At 45.5% G+C, this 15,272-nt stretch overlaps 1 protein-coding gene across 3 annotated transcripts in view; it reads left to right on the forward strand.

The window, feature by feature from the left end:
- APBA2 (amyloid beta precursor protein binding family A member 2) overlaps nucleotides 1–15,272 on the forward strand; it is a 422,528-nt gene that overhangs the window by 282,390 nt on the left and 124,866 nt on the right. For all 3 annotated transcript variants that reach the window (XM_029575805.1, XM_029575804.1, XM_029575806.1), the window contains exons 3-4: nucleotides 1,944–2,024; nucleotides 6,206–6,242. In XM_029575805.1, coding sequence (XP_029431665.1) covers nucleotides 1,944–2,024; nucleotides 6,206–6,242 — 118 coding nt within the window. The remainder of the gene's footprint in view (nucleotides 1–1,943; nucleotides 2,025–6,205; nucleotides 6,243–15,272) is intronic.

A 15,272-nucleotide genomic window follows, 5' to 3' on the forward strand; every position in this document is an offset into this window, starting at 1 on the left:
CCAAAATGTTTATCTTACCTTTTGTACGTGCCTCTGGGCAGGCGCAAGTTGCGTGCACTGGCAGCTTGCCGGCACGCGATCCTCCAACAGAGCGGCAATGGCCGCTCTGTTGGAGGCCTCTGGCCCCATCCCCGGACCGCTCTGCCCCGCCCCTGGGCTGCCCCTTTAGTAAAGCCCCGGGACTTACACGGTTCCTGGGGCTTTACATGTGTCGCCGGACCTTTTTAAAATAGGTCTGGCATGCGTAACCCTTTGAAACTCTGGCCCATAGTGCGCATGCTAAAAAATTAAACACAGTCCAAGGCAGGGTATTAAATTTTAGGCGTTAATGAGCATATACTAATAATAGTATGTGGGGGAGAGTATGCCATTTTAAGTTCTTTTTGGCATGGTGGTCCACAGTTTTGGACCTTCTATTGACAATGCTCTCTCTCTTACCTCACTTAAATGGGCGCTCTTGAGACTCCAGAGCCTAATGCCTAGTTTGCATTTGACATTCCTTCATTTACAATCAGATGCATGCTAATTTTAGCACGTATCCATATTGTCAGTGGGGACTGGTTTAGCCTGCGCTCAAGGACCAGGGAGGATAATTTTCAAAGAGACTTCTGCAGGTAAATCAGTGTTTGACACACAGAAATGACCTTTTTCAAAATTGCCCGTCGAATGTGCAGGTAAATTTATGTGCATGGGTCATGCTTGCAATGGAAGCGGGATTTGCACGTACATATGCACGTCCATTTCAAATAGGGTGCACATGCAAGCACGGCTGAAAGTGCTTACGTGTGCGCCCTATTTGAAATGGACGCGCACGTGTGCACAGAAATCCCTCTTCCACCATGAAAGTGGAGCTATCTTAAAGATGGAGTAGGGGATTCACGTGGATGTGTTCCGGGCTGAAAGGGGGGGGGGGGGGGCGGGGTTGGGGATTGAGAGGAAACAAGAAGGTGATATGCCTTTGGCATGAATAAGAGACACTGCACTATGAAGGTTTGTGTATGTGGTTACATTAGTTAATTTAACGTTTTAACCTAAAAGGGACATGAACCGAAGCCATTGCCAGTTTCACCAGTTTGTTCCCACTTTGCCCATGTGAGGCATAGGACTTACCCCCTAGTTTATATGTCTTCATTTCCCCCTGTTATCCCAAAGCTGCTGACTATCCTACCTTTTTTTCTTTTATGACTTACACGCCATCCATGGCAGTAGTAAAGAAACGGGGCAGGGGACTCTGGCGCACAGCTGTGCGCGTGAGTATATACGTGCACTTCTACTGGCCTCCCCCCATACGCCTACACACCGCCCCTTTTTCTATACTTTGTCACATGTGCGCATAGCAGGAGATATGCGCGTACTTGGTTGGGTTTTAAAGCCCGCTCAGCACGTGCCGGCCAGAGTTTTGTGTGTATCGCACAGTTCGGATTTGCAATCCACTAACACGTCGCAAACCGCGATACTTTGTCCCATGATGCAAGATTTTATCACAGATTACGAAATTCACCTACGTGATGCAGTGTTTAAGACATTTTCCTAACACCCCTTTTTACCTCAGCCACTTACACGCCATATTTCTGTGGAATTGATAACAATTTCATGAATCTAGGCCCAAGTCTGCTACATAAAAGCGACTAAAATTCTTTCGGGGAGGGGGAAGGGAATTTGGTTTTAAGTGAATATGTTAATGACATCTAGTACTCTCCACCAAGTCCCAGAATGCCACTTAGCGACATGACAGAACTATCCTACAAGTTGAGAGCTCCAGGCAGTCCCGTGCCTGCAGTATTTCATATCCTGCTGAAGGTGCATGGGTAGGGCTTTTGCAGGAAGCTACATGTATCATTCATAGGCTCTAAATACTTCCGCCTTCATTGTCAAAACATTCAACCCCTTACGAAACAAAAATCTAAAAATGAATTGAACTGGAATTATTGAATGTTTTACAGGTTTGCAATGGGATTGAGCAGCCCAGGAAACAGCAGCGTTCTGACCTCAATGGACCAATTGATAATAATAATGCACCTGAGGTAAGGAACTTTGAGAAAATGTACTGCTTTGTGCTACAACACACTGCAAGTTTAGTAATGGTATAAGATTTTCATTTTTGAAGCTGTGCCATTCCTTGTATTTCATGCAGTCTAACAAAACTAATTAAAAGTATTTATACCAAATAAAAGATTTTTTTCTTTCCTGCGCACTATTAAATGTAATACATTTACTGTGTGGGTGACAGAATTATTTCAGTGATAATGTACCTTGATAATACAGTCGTGACTGTTATCTTGATCCATGGTACTAGAATAGTAGAAGTTAATACGTTTAGTGGCCATTTTTTTTAATAACCTAGGTTAAGGTCGTTTGGGATTTTTCAGCACAGTATCTTGTAACATATTCACATTACTACTATATAGGAAATGATATGTCTATGTAGCTTGCCTTAAATATTAAGGGTCTGATTCATTAAGGCTTTTCTCCCATTCTCGTTCAAGGGCGACAGTACTGGGATGAACTGGGCCCTAAATGACATGCTTAGTGGCAGTGTTACGCATCTTTCTTTCTTTTATTTTTGAAAAGACTTGGGACTAGCCTCCCATGACAGCTCAAAAACAAGGGGTGCCATGAAAAACAGGCAGAATGCCTGAGCCCGGGAAAAGGGCTTTCCATCTGATGAAATGACACTTTTCAATCTGCAGCTGCACCTCAGTCTCTGCTGTTTGAGTTTATCCATCCCCTTTCTACTACTCTTAAGAGGATCATTTTCAATGCCATTTCTGTGGATAAAGCAGTGCTTCTTACAAATCGCCCTTCCTGTGTGTGGGTAAAACCTTCGCAGGCAATGCCACTGCAAGGGTAACTTTAGCCACGCCAAGGGTTTGGGGGGTAGAGGAGCTTGCATTTTTGGATTTTCAAAATATGCACGCATATTTTTCCTTGGTAAAACTACGCACACAAATTAGCAGGTGTAAATGTGTGCAGGTAGTTTTCAAAATGAAAGGAAAGGAGACGCATATTTTCACTTTGAAAATGGGTGCAAAGTGCACAGGTGAAAAGAGCCCATAAACTTTCTACCAATGCGGGCACTTAGAAAATACCCCTAAAGCTTTCCCCCATTCTGTGTCTATGGGTAAAATCAGGAAATCTGGGCCTAAGAGTGAGCATTTAACAGTACAAAAACCAAGAAATCTTATCAAAGACTGAAGATCTTGTAACCTCAGGATTTTCATTTAGCACCAAACAACTTGATTTCTTTGTCGAGGTCCAACTGCAAGAAAATGTGAAAGCAAAAACTTGTACAAAGCCCCATGGGACTTTTGCCCAGGCTTACTTTTAAACCTTGGGACCAGGAGCTTGCTGTGCTTGCAGATGTCTTTCTGTGAAACCTTTTTCCAGCTAGCATTGGCGTATATTTAAAGCCTTGGTCAAAAACAAAATGTGCTTTCAAAACTGCACAAGCATAAACCTTTGCAGGCTTGTTTTTAATTTGCAATATTTTTAAATCTGGTTGTTAGGATTCTTTACTGCTATTACTACTTACTGTATTTCTATAGCAGTACTACACATGCATGGTGCTATGCAAATACAATCTTTATTTTTTTTACCAGCCAGATTCAGTCAAATGGCTCTTTTGAGACCTCTGTTTAAGCAGTGTCTAGTCTCCTCACAAAAAGCATTTTTTTAAAAAACTTTTTATTTAGACAACATCAGCAGATAGCAACAGATAAATATTAAGTCAATTTATAACATTAATGGACTATGCAAGAGAGCATACGTGTATTGTGATTAAATAAAACCAGTGGCTAGATATATAAATAGCTGCTAGTGCTAATTTTTGTCTGGTGTTGAAGCACTTGACATCTTTATGCAGTTTTCTGTCCTAGATGATAAATCTGGTCCTGAAAACTTCAAGGATGCTTGGGGGGAGTGGTTAATTATGATTAGCCTACATACATTGCAGTCAATTTTTAAAGGGAAACAATGCGTGATGTAAAACCTTTGAAAATCAACAAGCACAAAGCAGACATGCCAAAAGCGCTTGCATACATTGCACCCACTACCGGTGCGGATAGCCACCGGTAGTGGGTGCAAAGATGAGGATAAAATAACACATGCATATTCTGAATATGTTAAAGTGAATTTTAAAAGTTGGTGCATGCCAAAATTAGGAGATGTGAACACAAGCCTGGCTCACACATGCCCACTGAATTTTAAAAGCGGCTCAGATGCACTGTATCTCCCACTGCACGCACAACTCTCTAGATTTCAAAAAGGGGTGTGGTCTGGGCAAGGCATGGGCATTTCAGGGTGTGCATAAATATGTGCCCTCGTGCATGCCCAGGTCCACCGCTGCGTAAGTTTACTTCTGGTATGGAGAAGGTGTAAGCTGTAACAAAGCAAATCAACAACAAAAAAAACAAAACCAGCTGTTCTGGAGGGGTTTAAAGGGTCTGGGGTAACTGGAGGGAGTCCAGGTTATTAAACCAGTGGGGTTTGGTGGATCTAACTCAACACTGGACAAACTGGTGGACTGACTGGTGAAACTGGCAATGGCATGAATGCATGTCAGTTTTAAGATACTCTGACTTACGCAGTAGATACAGGATTTACACGCCTAGGTGCACACCCACTTAAAATTAGGCGCACATGCTATCTTATAAGTTATTAAATCCTCATGTCCCTGGGCACATGCTGACATACAAGCGCCAATGTGCACCGCTTTGAAAGTTACCATCCCTGAGTGCACGTGCTGTTTTGCTCGCCTGACCTAATCACCCCCAGAGAAATGCCTCTTTTTAACTCTGCTAAAAGTATGTGCTCTATGGGAAGAGGAAGGTAATCCACAGCAAAGTCATTTTACTCAGATAAATCACTCTGGCGTTGAAGAGTGTCCTCCCCCTTATCTTAGTACATAATTGATTGGTTAAGAATTCACAATGCGGGCAGTGGAAAGGCTACGTCTATACCCTCCCCCCTCCCCGGGAACTTGATTTCCAAACACTCACACAGCTGAATATTCGATAACAGTAGCTTTACTGTATGGATAAATTAATGGCTGCAGCCCATATGAATTACAGTAGCAAGCAATAAATAAATATAACAACAAGCAACATTATCATAATAAGCAACACTGTAACTTTGTTAACTTAACTACAAATTAACTGTTAGTGACCAGCGCTCCCCTCCCCCTCCGCTAACAAGTGCTAATCACATAATTCCGCTGAGGAGCATGCATCCCCCTGCCTGAAGATTGTCCTCCCCTTTATCTTAGTACCTATTGATTGGTTAAGAATTCATTATCAACAGTGTAAATAGTGGATTATACCATGCCTTATGTCTAGTTTTAAGCTGTGTAGCATACCTGAAAACAACTTGGTAGAATGGGATAAATGCTAACAAATTCCAGATCAACAATAGCTTATCTTGCTTTCAAGTTTAGCTGTTAATGAGTGGGGGAAAAAAGCAAAAATATTTTAGTTTCTCCCTAATGTAACACATTAATGTGTAAATTAACAAGGCTCTGATGTTCTGCAAAATGTGCAGTAATTTTTAAAAATAAATTTTATATAGAAAAAAGTCATATTTTATATTATGTATATAAACATTTCTGTGCACTCTAGAATAAAAAAAATATTAAAAGAAGCAGGAAAAAGAGGCATCTACCATACCATGCTTTGCATTTGTCTGCTTTAGCAAAAGAAGCAAAAAATAATTTTAAAAAAGTAAAAAAAATAAACAGTAGCAAAGGAGTAATCTTAGTATGATCATGATCCTATAGTTAAACATATTTCGCCTCTGATTTAGGCACCTATCATTAATGTTGGGCATCAGTAATACAATTTTGTAAGCAAAACATAGAGTTAGAAAAATAAATTATCATATGCATGCACAGAAGTGAATACCATTAGAGTCATGAGTGCAACAACAGAAAAGAGCATAGAAATGTGAGGGTATCAGTATTAGAGAGGGTAATCATCCTTGCAAAAATTAATGCGCTTCAGAACTAGAATTCTGATGCACCAGAGATTGAGCTTAATAATAGAAGGCCAGGAAGGTTACCCATATCCCATTTTCCAACACATTGTTGGGTGTGCCATGAAATGTGATTTGAAGCTTTTGTACCATTCTGTATCTGTGGAAAAAAACTTGGTCCATAGGGCCTTTAATATGTTAAATAATAACATCATGTTTTTCTTTCTCTTTTAACGATTAGACAAAGAAGGTTGCTTCTTTTCCAAGTTTTGTTGATGGTAAGTAGCTGTTAAAGCATTGTGAAAAAAATTTGAGAAGAAATAGTTTAGTGTACTTCACATTATTTATGTAAATTAATTGACAAGGTGATATTTTTGCAGCAGTCCTCTGGTATGTTGATCTATTTTAAAATTGTTCCCCTCCCATGGTAGTTTAAAGATAATCAGAGGGCATCATGGTATGTGTCTGTCTGTGGAGTTGATTCCGGGAGTGACCACAAGGCTGCAGTATCGTGTTATTATAATTGACGATACCAATATCGTCTTGTGACCACTGCTGGTACTGCAGTCTCTCATGTCTCCTGGACGGACTCATGAGTATTATCATCATGTAATCACTGGGGTGCACCTTCAAGAGGCCTGGCTCTCATGGCAGCAGCACCAGTACAGTCCCCCATTGTGATCAGCATGGGGCCCTAGAAACTTGGGACTCTACTTGTGGCAGGAGTGCCATCAGGCCATGATGTTTGGGTTGTGCCAGACCCCAAATGCCTCAGTCCCAGGACCTTCTCTCTTTGCTATCCTCTTCTCCACCCTAGATTTCTGATGCTCCCTGCATTTATCGTCCACCATCTTTCCCATCTCCCATCTTCCCTGTTTTCAGTCCTCTCTCCTCTCCTTTCCCCCTTCCCAGTTGTCTCTCCTCACTCTCCTCCACCCTATCTCCATTCCTCTCACTTTCTCCTTACCCCATTCTTGGTCCTCCTACCTTTTTTTTTTTCCATCCCTGGTCCACTCACCCTCTTCTCTTCTCTCCCATTTCTGAGATCTCCTCCCATAGTGATCTTGAGATCTTTTTTTCACCCAATAAATCACAATTAATTATCAGACATGGTAAAGGTTAGAAAACTGATTTTACAATGTAATATAAAAGATGCAATGTTTGTAATGTGATTCTGAATTTTGTAATTCTTGTCAGAGAATCTCCTGAGATCCTGCAGGAAAATGTGAAGCTGTACCTCAGACCTTCTGTTCCCTGTTTTCTAACCTTATGGGGGAAGGGGTACAAAAGTACCAGCAGTGTCCAGGGGTGGCAAAAATTTACATCTGCCTCCGACCCTTAGAGTAGTGCAACTTAAACTGGTTCACGGGTCCCCAAGCTAGTCTGGGTTTGAGGATATCTCTAATGAATACATATGATATATATTTGCAAATATTGGGTCTCCAATTTATGCAAATTTTTTCTCATGTGTATTCATTAGAGATACCCTGATGGGGGGAGGGGGGAATAATACTAGTTTGAGCACCACTAGCTTCAGTGATAGATTTAGGATTTTTTTCACTCCTAGCACTGTTGGTGCTATTGCCACAATCCCTCTCCTGCCCTCATAAGGTCGGAAAACAGGAAGTATAAGGTCTAAGGCAGAGTTTCCTGTGGTAGATTTTGTGGCAAAATTTTGAAAATTCTGAAACACATTGACAAACATTTCCATCTTTTATTTTATGTTATAAAAATAAAGTAGTTTTCCAACTTTCCTTGTGTGTAAAATTTACTTTCTGTTTATTGGGTAGATAAAAGGATGTCAGGTATCTGTATGGGGGGAGATCTCAGGAATAGATGGAATAGAAAGTGACGGTGAGAGTGCCAGGGATGGAGAGAGGAAGAGAAGAGGACCAGGGATGGAGCGGGAAGAAGGTAAGAGGTCTGGGGATGGGGAAGATCAGGAATCTGGGATGTGGAAAGAGGAGGAGTTAAAGGGAGGAAGGGGAGGGGGAACAGGAGGGGTTGGGTAATGGGTTGCAGGATCTGGGGAGGAGGGAGAGATCAGAAATAAGGGACTTTCCAGCATTCTATCCAGGTGATAGAATCCGAGATCAAAGGAGAGAGGATTTGAATTGGGTGCAGGGGCAAAGCAGGTTCCCCTGCTTTCATCCTGCTTCCTCTTGTATGCTCTCTCTAACCTCACACCTAATATGACACACACACACACGCACACACACACCACCTATCCCTTTTCTCTCACATACTAAAAAAAACACTGCCCCCTGCTTGTCACATATACATGCACACCCCAGCTGAACCTCTCTCATTCCCCATTCTCTCCTTTTGAGCAATGATACCACCCATTCAGCCCCTTCTGTTCTCCCCAAAATGATCTCTCTTTGCTCTGTCAACTCCAGGCTTTCCTCCTTCACTTTTGTCCTTGGATGACAAAAGGGGAGGGGCTGGATTAGGAGCAGAGTACTTTTTCTTTGCTCTGCTATATCTGTTCCAGGTTCACTCCTCCTCTCCAATTCCCTGCATGCTGCCTGAGAGGGGAGGGACTCGATCAAGAAGCAGAGTGAGATTCAGCATAGTGGGAAGGCAGCAAATCTTCAGCCAGCCTGCTGCCTCCAGATTTTTGCTACCCTTGGCATAGGCCTGGTGTTCCTATTGACAAATCCAGGTCTAACTGGTTTAGAGAAAGGCAAAACAGTAGAGATGTGAATCGTGTGCCAGATCGTCTTAACGATGTGGCACACGATTGAATTGAATAGCGATGTGAATTGGAATCGTTTCCGATTCCAATTCACATCGCTAATTTTTTTTTAGGGAGGCCCGCGCCGCTAAAAAAAAACCCCACCCAACCCCCCTTAGCCTCCCCCACCCTCCTGACCCCCCCCAAAACCTTTAAAAATTACCTGGTGGTCCAGGGGGGGGCCTCGGGGAGCGATTTCCCATTCCCAGGCATCGGCACCATTTTTTTTTAGCGCAGCTGATGCCTGGGAACGGGAAATCACTCCCCGAGGCCCCCCTGGACCACCAGGTAATTTTTAAAGGTTTTGGGGGGGTCGGGAGGGTGGGGGAGGCTAAGGGGGGTTGATCTAAAGGGTCGGGTGGGTTGTTTTTTTTATCGGGCCATCGGCGCCATTTTAATTAGTGGCAGCCAAAAAGACGCCGATGGCCCGAGAGCGGGAGATCGCGCCAGGACCCCCCCCCCCCCCCACTGGACCACCAGGTAATTTATTTATTTATTTATTTAACACTTTTCTATACCGACCTTCATGAAAAAATTTCATATCAGATCGGTTTACATGTAACAAAGGGTATAACTTAAACAAGAACAATTCACTAGAAGCGGAAGTTACATATAACAAGGGTAGTTAACTTGGAGGCTAGGCTAGTCAGAGGTATAGGACAGTGTAACTGAAGAGAACTAGAAAAGGCAATGAAACAAAAGAAACGGCGGCTTAATTATAATGTCTAAACATAGCGGGGCGTTAGCCGGTAAAGCAGAGTCCTGTCCGGTTGACAATTAATGGCTTAGAAAGTTAGGGGAAGGCCTGGAGGAAGAGCCAGGTCTTAAGTTTTTTGCGGAAAGTTCGAAGGCAAGGTTCTAGTCTGAGGTCAGTGGGCATATTGTTCCAGATAGTTGGACCTGCTGTAGAGAATGCTCGTTCTTTGGTGTATGATAGTCGCGTGGCTTTTGTTGGGGGAACTTGCAGGGTACCTTTGTACGCTTCTCTTATAGGTCTTGAGGATGAATATAATTTGAGTGGAATCTGGAGGTCTAGTTGTTGCTGATTGTATATGGTTTTATGAATTGTGGTGAGGGCCTTGTGCATTATTCTATATTTTATTGGCAGCCAGTGAAGGTCCGTAGTATGGGAGTGATGTGCGAACCTCTGTTGGTGTTGGTTAGGATTCTGGCTGCCGAATTCTGGAGCATCTGTAATGGTTTGATGGAGGAGAAAGGGAGTCCGAGAAGGAGAGCGTTGCAGTAATCTGTTTTGGAAAAGAGCGTGGTTTGGAGGACGGTCCTAAAGTCCTGGAAATGGAGGAGAGGTTTGAGCCTTTTCATAACTTGGAGTCTATAGAAACAATCCTTGGCGGTGTTGTTGATGGATTTCTTTAGATTCAGGTGGTTATCGAGGATGACTCCTAGGTCCCTTACTTGTGAGATCTGGGTGTTGGATGATGTCGGATGGGTTAGGGCTGAGTGGTCGGGGGAAATGAGAAGTAGTTCTGTCTTAGATGCATTGAGGACTAGGTTAAGACCGGAGAGTAGGCAGTTAATAGCTTGAAAGCAGCTTTCCCAGTATGAGAGCGTTTTAGAGAGTGATTCTGTTATGGGGATCAGAATCTGTACGTCGTCTGCATAGAGGTAGTGGATTAATTTTAGTTTTGTAAGCAGCTGGCAGAGGGGGAGGAGATAGATATTGATGAGGGTGGGGGACAGGGAGGATCCTTGCGGTACGCCTAAAGTTGATTTGACGTCTGAAGATTCTTTATTATTAATGTTTACCTTAAAACTCCTGTTGCTGAGGAAGGAGGAGAACCATTTGTGTGCGGATCCTGATAATCCGATTTCTGAAAGCCGATTTAGTAGGATGGTGTGGTTCACGGTGTCAAAGGCTGCGGAGATATCTAGAAGGATCAGGATGAATGACAGTCCTTTGTTAAGGCCCATGATGATGTGGTCCGAGAGTGAGATAAGGAGGGATTCTGTACTTAATGATTTACGAAAACCATATTGGGATGGATAGAGGATATTGTGTTCTTCCAGAAAATCTGAGAGTTGCGTATTTACCAGTTTCTCCGTGATTTTGGCCAGAAAAGGAAGGTTAGATATGGGGCGGAAATTGGCGGGATCTCTCTTGTCCAGGTTAGGTTTCTTTAGTAGGGGTTTGAGGGAGGCTGTTTTTAGTCTGTCGGGGTATATTCCTTGGGAGAGTGAGCAGTTTATGATATTGGTCAAAGGTCTGGAGATAGTCGTCGGGATGAGAAGCAGCAGTTTAGTTGGAATGTGATCTGATGGGTGGTTGGAAGGTTTCAGCTTCTTAAGTAAGGATTCGATCTCAAGTGGGGTAGTTGGTTCAAAAGAATCTAGGTTAGCTCCAGGGTGAGGAATGGAGTCGTGGGTAGGGTTGGGGGAGGTTGTGTTGGTGGGAAGGCGAGCTAGAGTGTCTGCAGTTTTTTTCTGGAAGAAAAGTGCTAGTTCATTTGCTTTGGATTGTGCTTGGTCATCTGGTATGACGTGGGTAGGGGATTTAGTGAGTTGGGAGACATATGAGAACAGGGTCCTGGCATTAAATTGGAGTTCGTGGATTCTGCTGGCATAGAAGTCTCTTTTTGTCCGTAAGATGGAATTCTTGTAGAGATGTAATGTGTGTTTGTAGTTGGTTAGAGTCGTGGAATTGGGGGATTTACGCCAATCACTTTCTTTGTGTCTGAGGTCTTGTTTTATCTGCTTAAGTTCGGAGGAGAACCAGGGTTGCTTCTTTTTATGCGTTGGGTTGATTGTTTTCACTGCTTTAGGGCAAACTTTATTTGCGATCGATTCTGTGATATTGTGCCATGACAGAAGGGCCGTGTTGGGGTTGGTGGTGTCCAGGTTGGGAAGTTCTTTGGAGAGAAGATCTTTGAGCGTGTCAGACGTACAAGTTTTCCTGAAGTGGATGGTGGAGAGGGGCTGAGGAGGCTGAGGATTCCCTTGAGTCGTGAGGGTTGTTGAAATCAGTGAGTGGTCTGACCAGGGAATGGGGGTACAGATCGGAGCATTGTTGTATGAATATTGCAGCACTCAAAATGTTAAATTTTGGGGGGGGTTCGGGAGGGTGGGGGAGGGTAAGGAATTGGTTTTAAAGGGTCAGGGTGGGTTTAGGGGTTGTTTTGGTGTGCCTGTTTTCCTGCCCTCCCCCAAATAATTCCCGTGCCCTATTTAACGATTTAGGATGATTTATGACAATAAATCGGGGGCATTTGTATTGTATCGTGCACTCTGACGATTTAGGACGATTTTAAAATTATCTGACGATAATTTTAATCTTTCAAAAACGATTCACATCCCTACAAAACAGTAGACATATACCTTCAGTTTGGTCACCGTGCATAAAATGTTTGTTTTTCTTAATTTAGATACAGAAACTGAAAGCATTCTTGTTCAGGTATTGCTGAACATTAAGGATGGTTTGAACTTGATGAGAACCTGATTTCCAGCTGCACTGATGATGCATGCATTCATGTATAATTTCCATCATTGCCTAATAAAACAACATACCGACTCCTATAGAGCACTGAACAGGGAATACTTACATTTTCACCCATAATGCAGCAATGACAAAAACATTAGTAAAGTATAGTATAATAATAGTGAAGTATGACTCTGAACAATCATTCTGATTGTTTACACTAGCTTACCACAGTGGCCAGCAAATGGTGGCTATGATAATATCAAAGCATTGCACCATGGATTCAAAAACCAGAAAGTGATAGGAACAAACACATTTCTACAAATAAGCTATTTCCTAGCGTGTAGCAGATGGACTCAAAACAAGTGGGTATAGTGTGCTCGTGCTAGCAGTTGGAGACGGATCTGACGTCAGCACGGGTACATATACCCCCACAGGAAGTGCAGCAACTCAGTAATTTCCGTCTCCAAAAGCAGTTTGGAGCTACCTCATGCTCGCTGAGCGTGTTTCCAAATTCTACACAACTAAATTCATAGAAACCTACCTGAAGACTAGCCCCGCACTCCTGCGGTGATACCAGTCGGTCCCTCCCCCAGTTGAGTTTCCTGAGGTGATTTCCGGGGTCCCTCGGAGGTAAGGGCCTCGGTCCGGTGGCCGGCTCGCGGCAGGGACCTAGCCCCCGAGTGAGAAGGGCTCGGGCGTGGCGTAGAGGCAGCCTTGGTCCCGGCGCGGACTTGGCCCCCGAGCGAGACGAGTTCGGGCGCGGCCTAGAGGCAGCGGGTGCACTTCCTCGAGCGCGGCGGTGATGGTACTCACTCTCTCCCCCCGCAGCCGGAGACTGCCCGGGTCGCAACCGGGAAGCGCCGAAGACAAGGTAAGGCGTACATCTTTACTTGTTGGTCTCCGAGGAAGCGAGGATTCGCAGAGTCTGCCTAGGTGGCAATCCGCCATGGAGGTCGCCATTTTCCTGCCTGGTTTGTCACCGCGCGATAGGCGCACGCTATTAGGCGCACGCTATTAGGCGCACGCTGTTAGGCGCACATTGTTAGGCGCACATTCTTAGGCGCACGTTCTTAGGTGCACGTTCATAAGCGCCCGCTGATACGTCCATTCCCAGCACACATGGAGCGTAAGAGAGCCCATGCGCCAGTGGAGCCGGTCCCTCCAGCATCAAGCATGAGCCTCTGCTCGGCATGCAACCTCAGAGCCACACAGAGCGAGGAAGCAGACTCCCTATGTGCCCAATGTGAAGAGGCCCTGGGAGTTCCAGGCCAGGGCCGGTCACAGCCCAGTGTACTTGCCAGTTCCTCAGGGAACACCCCGGACCTAGCAGGCAGCAGTGAGCAGCCGGGGACCCCAAGGGACCTGGAACCCCTCAGACCGGATCCCGCTTCGCTCTCCTGGGTGGAATTATTCAAGGGGATTCATGCCTTTGTCACAATGCAGGCTGCTCCCCGAGCGGGTCCCTATGTACCGGATGACCCGGCCCCTGGACCCTCAAGGCCTAGGCACGGCCACGCGCCATCCGGAACCCCCACTTATGGGGATTCAGATTGCCCTGAAGAAGACGACGAGTCCCCCGAGGAGGGAGAACTGCCCTCGGGGGTTGAACCATATCGGACCATGAGGCGCTTCTTTTTGAAAGGGGATCTTCCAGGCCTGATCTCTCCTTGCCTGTTGGAGCTGGCTATTCCGGGCCACGATGCCCCTGAAGAACCTAGAATGAACCCCCTGTTAGAGGGCCTGCGCCAAACGTCTCACCATTTTCCCCTCCTACAAGTAGCTCAGCAGTTAATCGTTCTGGAATGGAATACGCCGGAGGCCTCATTCAAAGGGGGTCGGGCCTTGGCTGGCATGTACCCCTTAGACCCGGCAACCAGGGAGAAGCTGGCATGCCCCCAGGTAGACGTCATAGTTAGTGCAATTGTGAAGCGCACCACCATTCCGGTGGAGGGGGGGACGGCCCTCAAGGATACACATGACCGGCGCATGGACACCATTCTGAAACAAGCCTTTGAGGTGGCAGCCATGTCCCTACGAATTGCGACTTGCTGCACCGTGGTGACACGTTCCTGTTTATCACAGGCTAGGAGCAACACCCCGGGAGAAGAAATGGAATCGGCTCTCTCGTTCCTCACTGATGCAGCCTCCGACTTAGTACGTACGGCAGCCAAAGGAGTGTCATCCTCAGTGGCGGCCAGGAGACAGCTCTGGCTACGTAATTGGTCGGCCGACTCCTCCTCCAAAACACGCCTCATGAGAATGCCCTTTGAGGGATCCCTCCTGTTCGGCAGCGACCTTGAGAAACTGGCCAATAAATGGGGCGCCTCTCCATTACCCCGTCTACCAGAAGACCAGTCAAGGAGGAACCAGCGCCCCTTTCCTAGGCCACCCAGGGGTAGATCCTCTCAGCGCTTCAATCCTTACAGGACTCGCTACCAAGCACCTCGTTCTCAGACCAGGAACCAGTCCTTTCGGCCTAGGCGCAACAAGAGGGGAACCGGCTCGGGTTCGGGTCCCAGCCGTACCCCACAATGACAATCAGCCGACCCATCCGGGGGTAGCAGCCATAGGGGGCAGACTATCCCTCTTCTACCAAAGGGGGGTCGAGATTACCTCGGATCAGTGGGTCCTCGCCATCATCCGAGACGGGTATTACCTGAATTTTCTTCGACTCCCACCGGACAGGTTTGTGGACTCTCCTTGTTCTCCCATCAAGAGGAAGGCCCTAGAAGTTACTTTGCGGAGGCTCCTGTCCCTAAAGGCCATAATCCCAGTGCCTGCGAGGGAGATGCATTCTGGGCATTATTCCATTTATTTCATCGTGCCCAAGAAGGAGGGCACTTTCTGGTCCGTCTGGACCTCAAGTCAGTCAACCAATAGCTACAGGTCCCCAGCTTTTGCATGGAAACTCTGAGGTCTGTCAAGAATTCAGTACAGCCAGGGGAGTTTCTCACATCCCTAGATCTGTCGGAAGCCTACCTGCATATCCCAATCCATTGGGATCATCAGCGCTATTTACGCTTCAAGGTCCTGGACCAACGCTTCCAGTTCCGAGCTTTACTCTTCGGGCTAGCCACCGCGTCGCGGACCTTTACCAAGGTCATAGTAGTAGTGGCAGCGTCCCTCAGGAAGGAG

The sequence above is a fragment of the Rhinatrema bivittatum genome, chromosome 13, assembly GCF_901001135.1.
Source record: "Rhinatrema bivittatum chromosome 13, aRhiBiv1.1, whole genome shotgun sequence".
NCBI lineage: Eukaryota > Metazoa > Chordata > Amphibia > Gymnophiona > Rhinatrematidae > Rhinatrema > Rhinatrema bivittatum.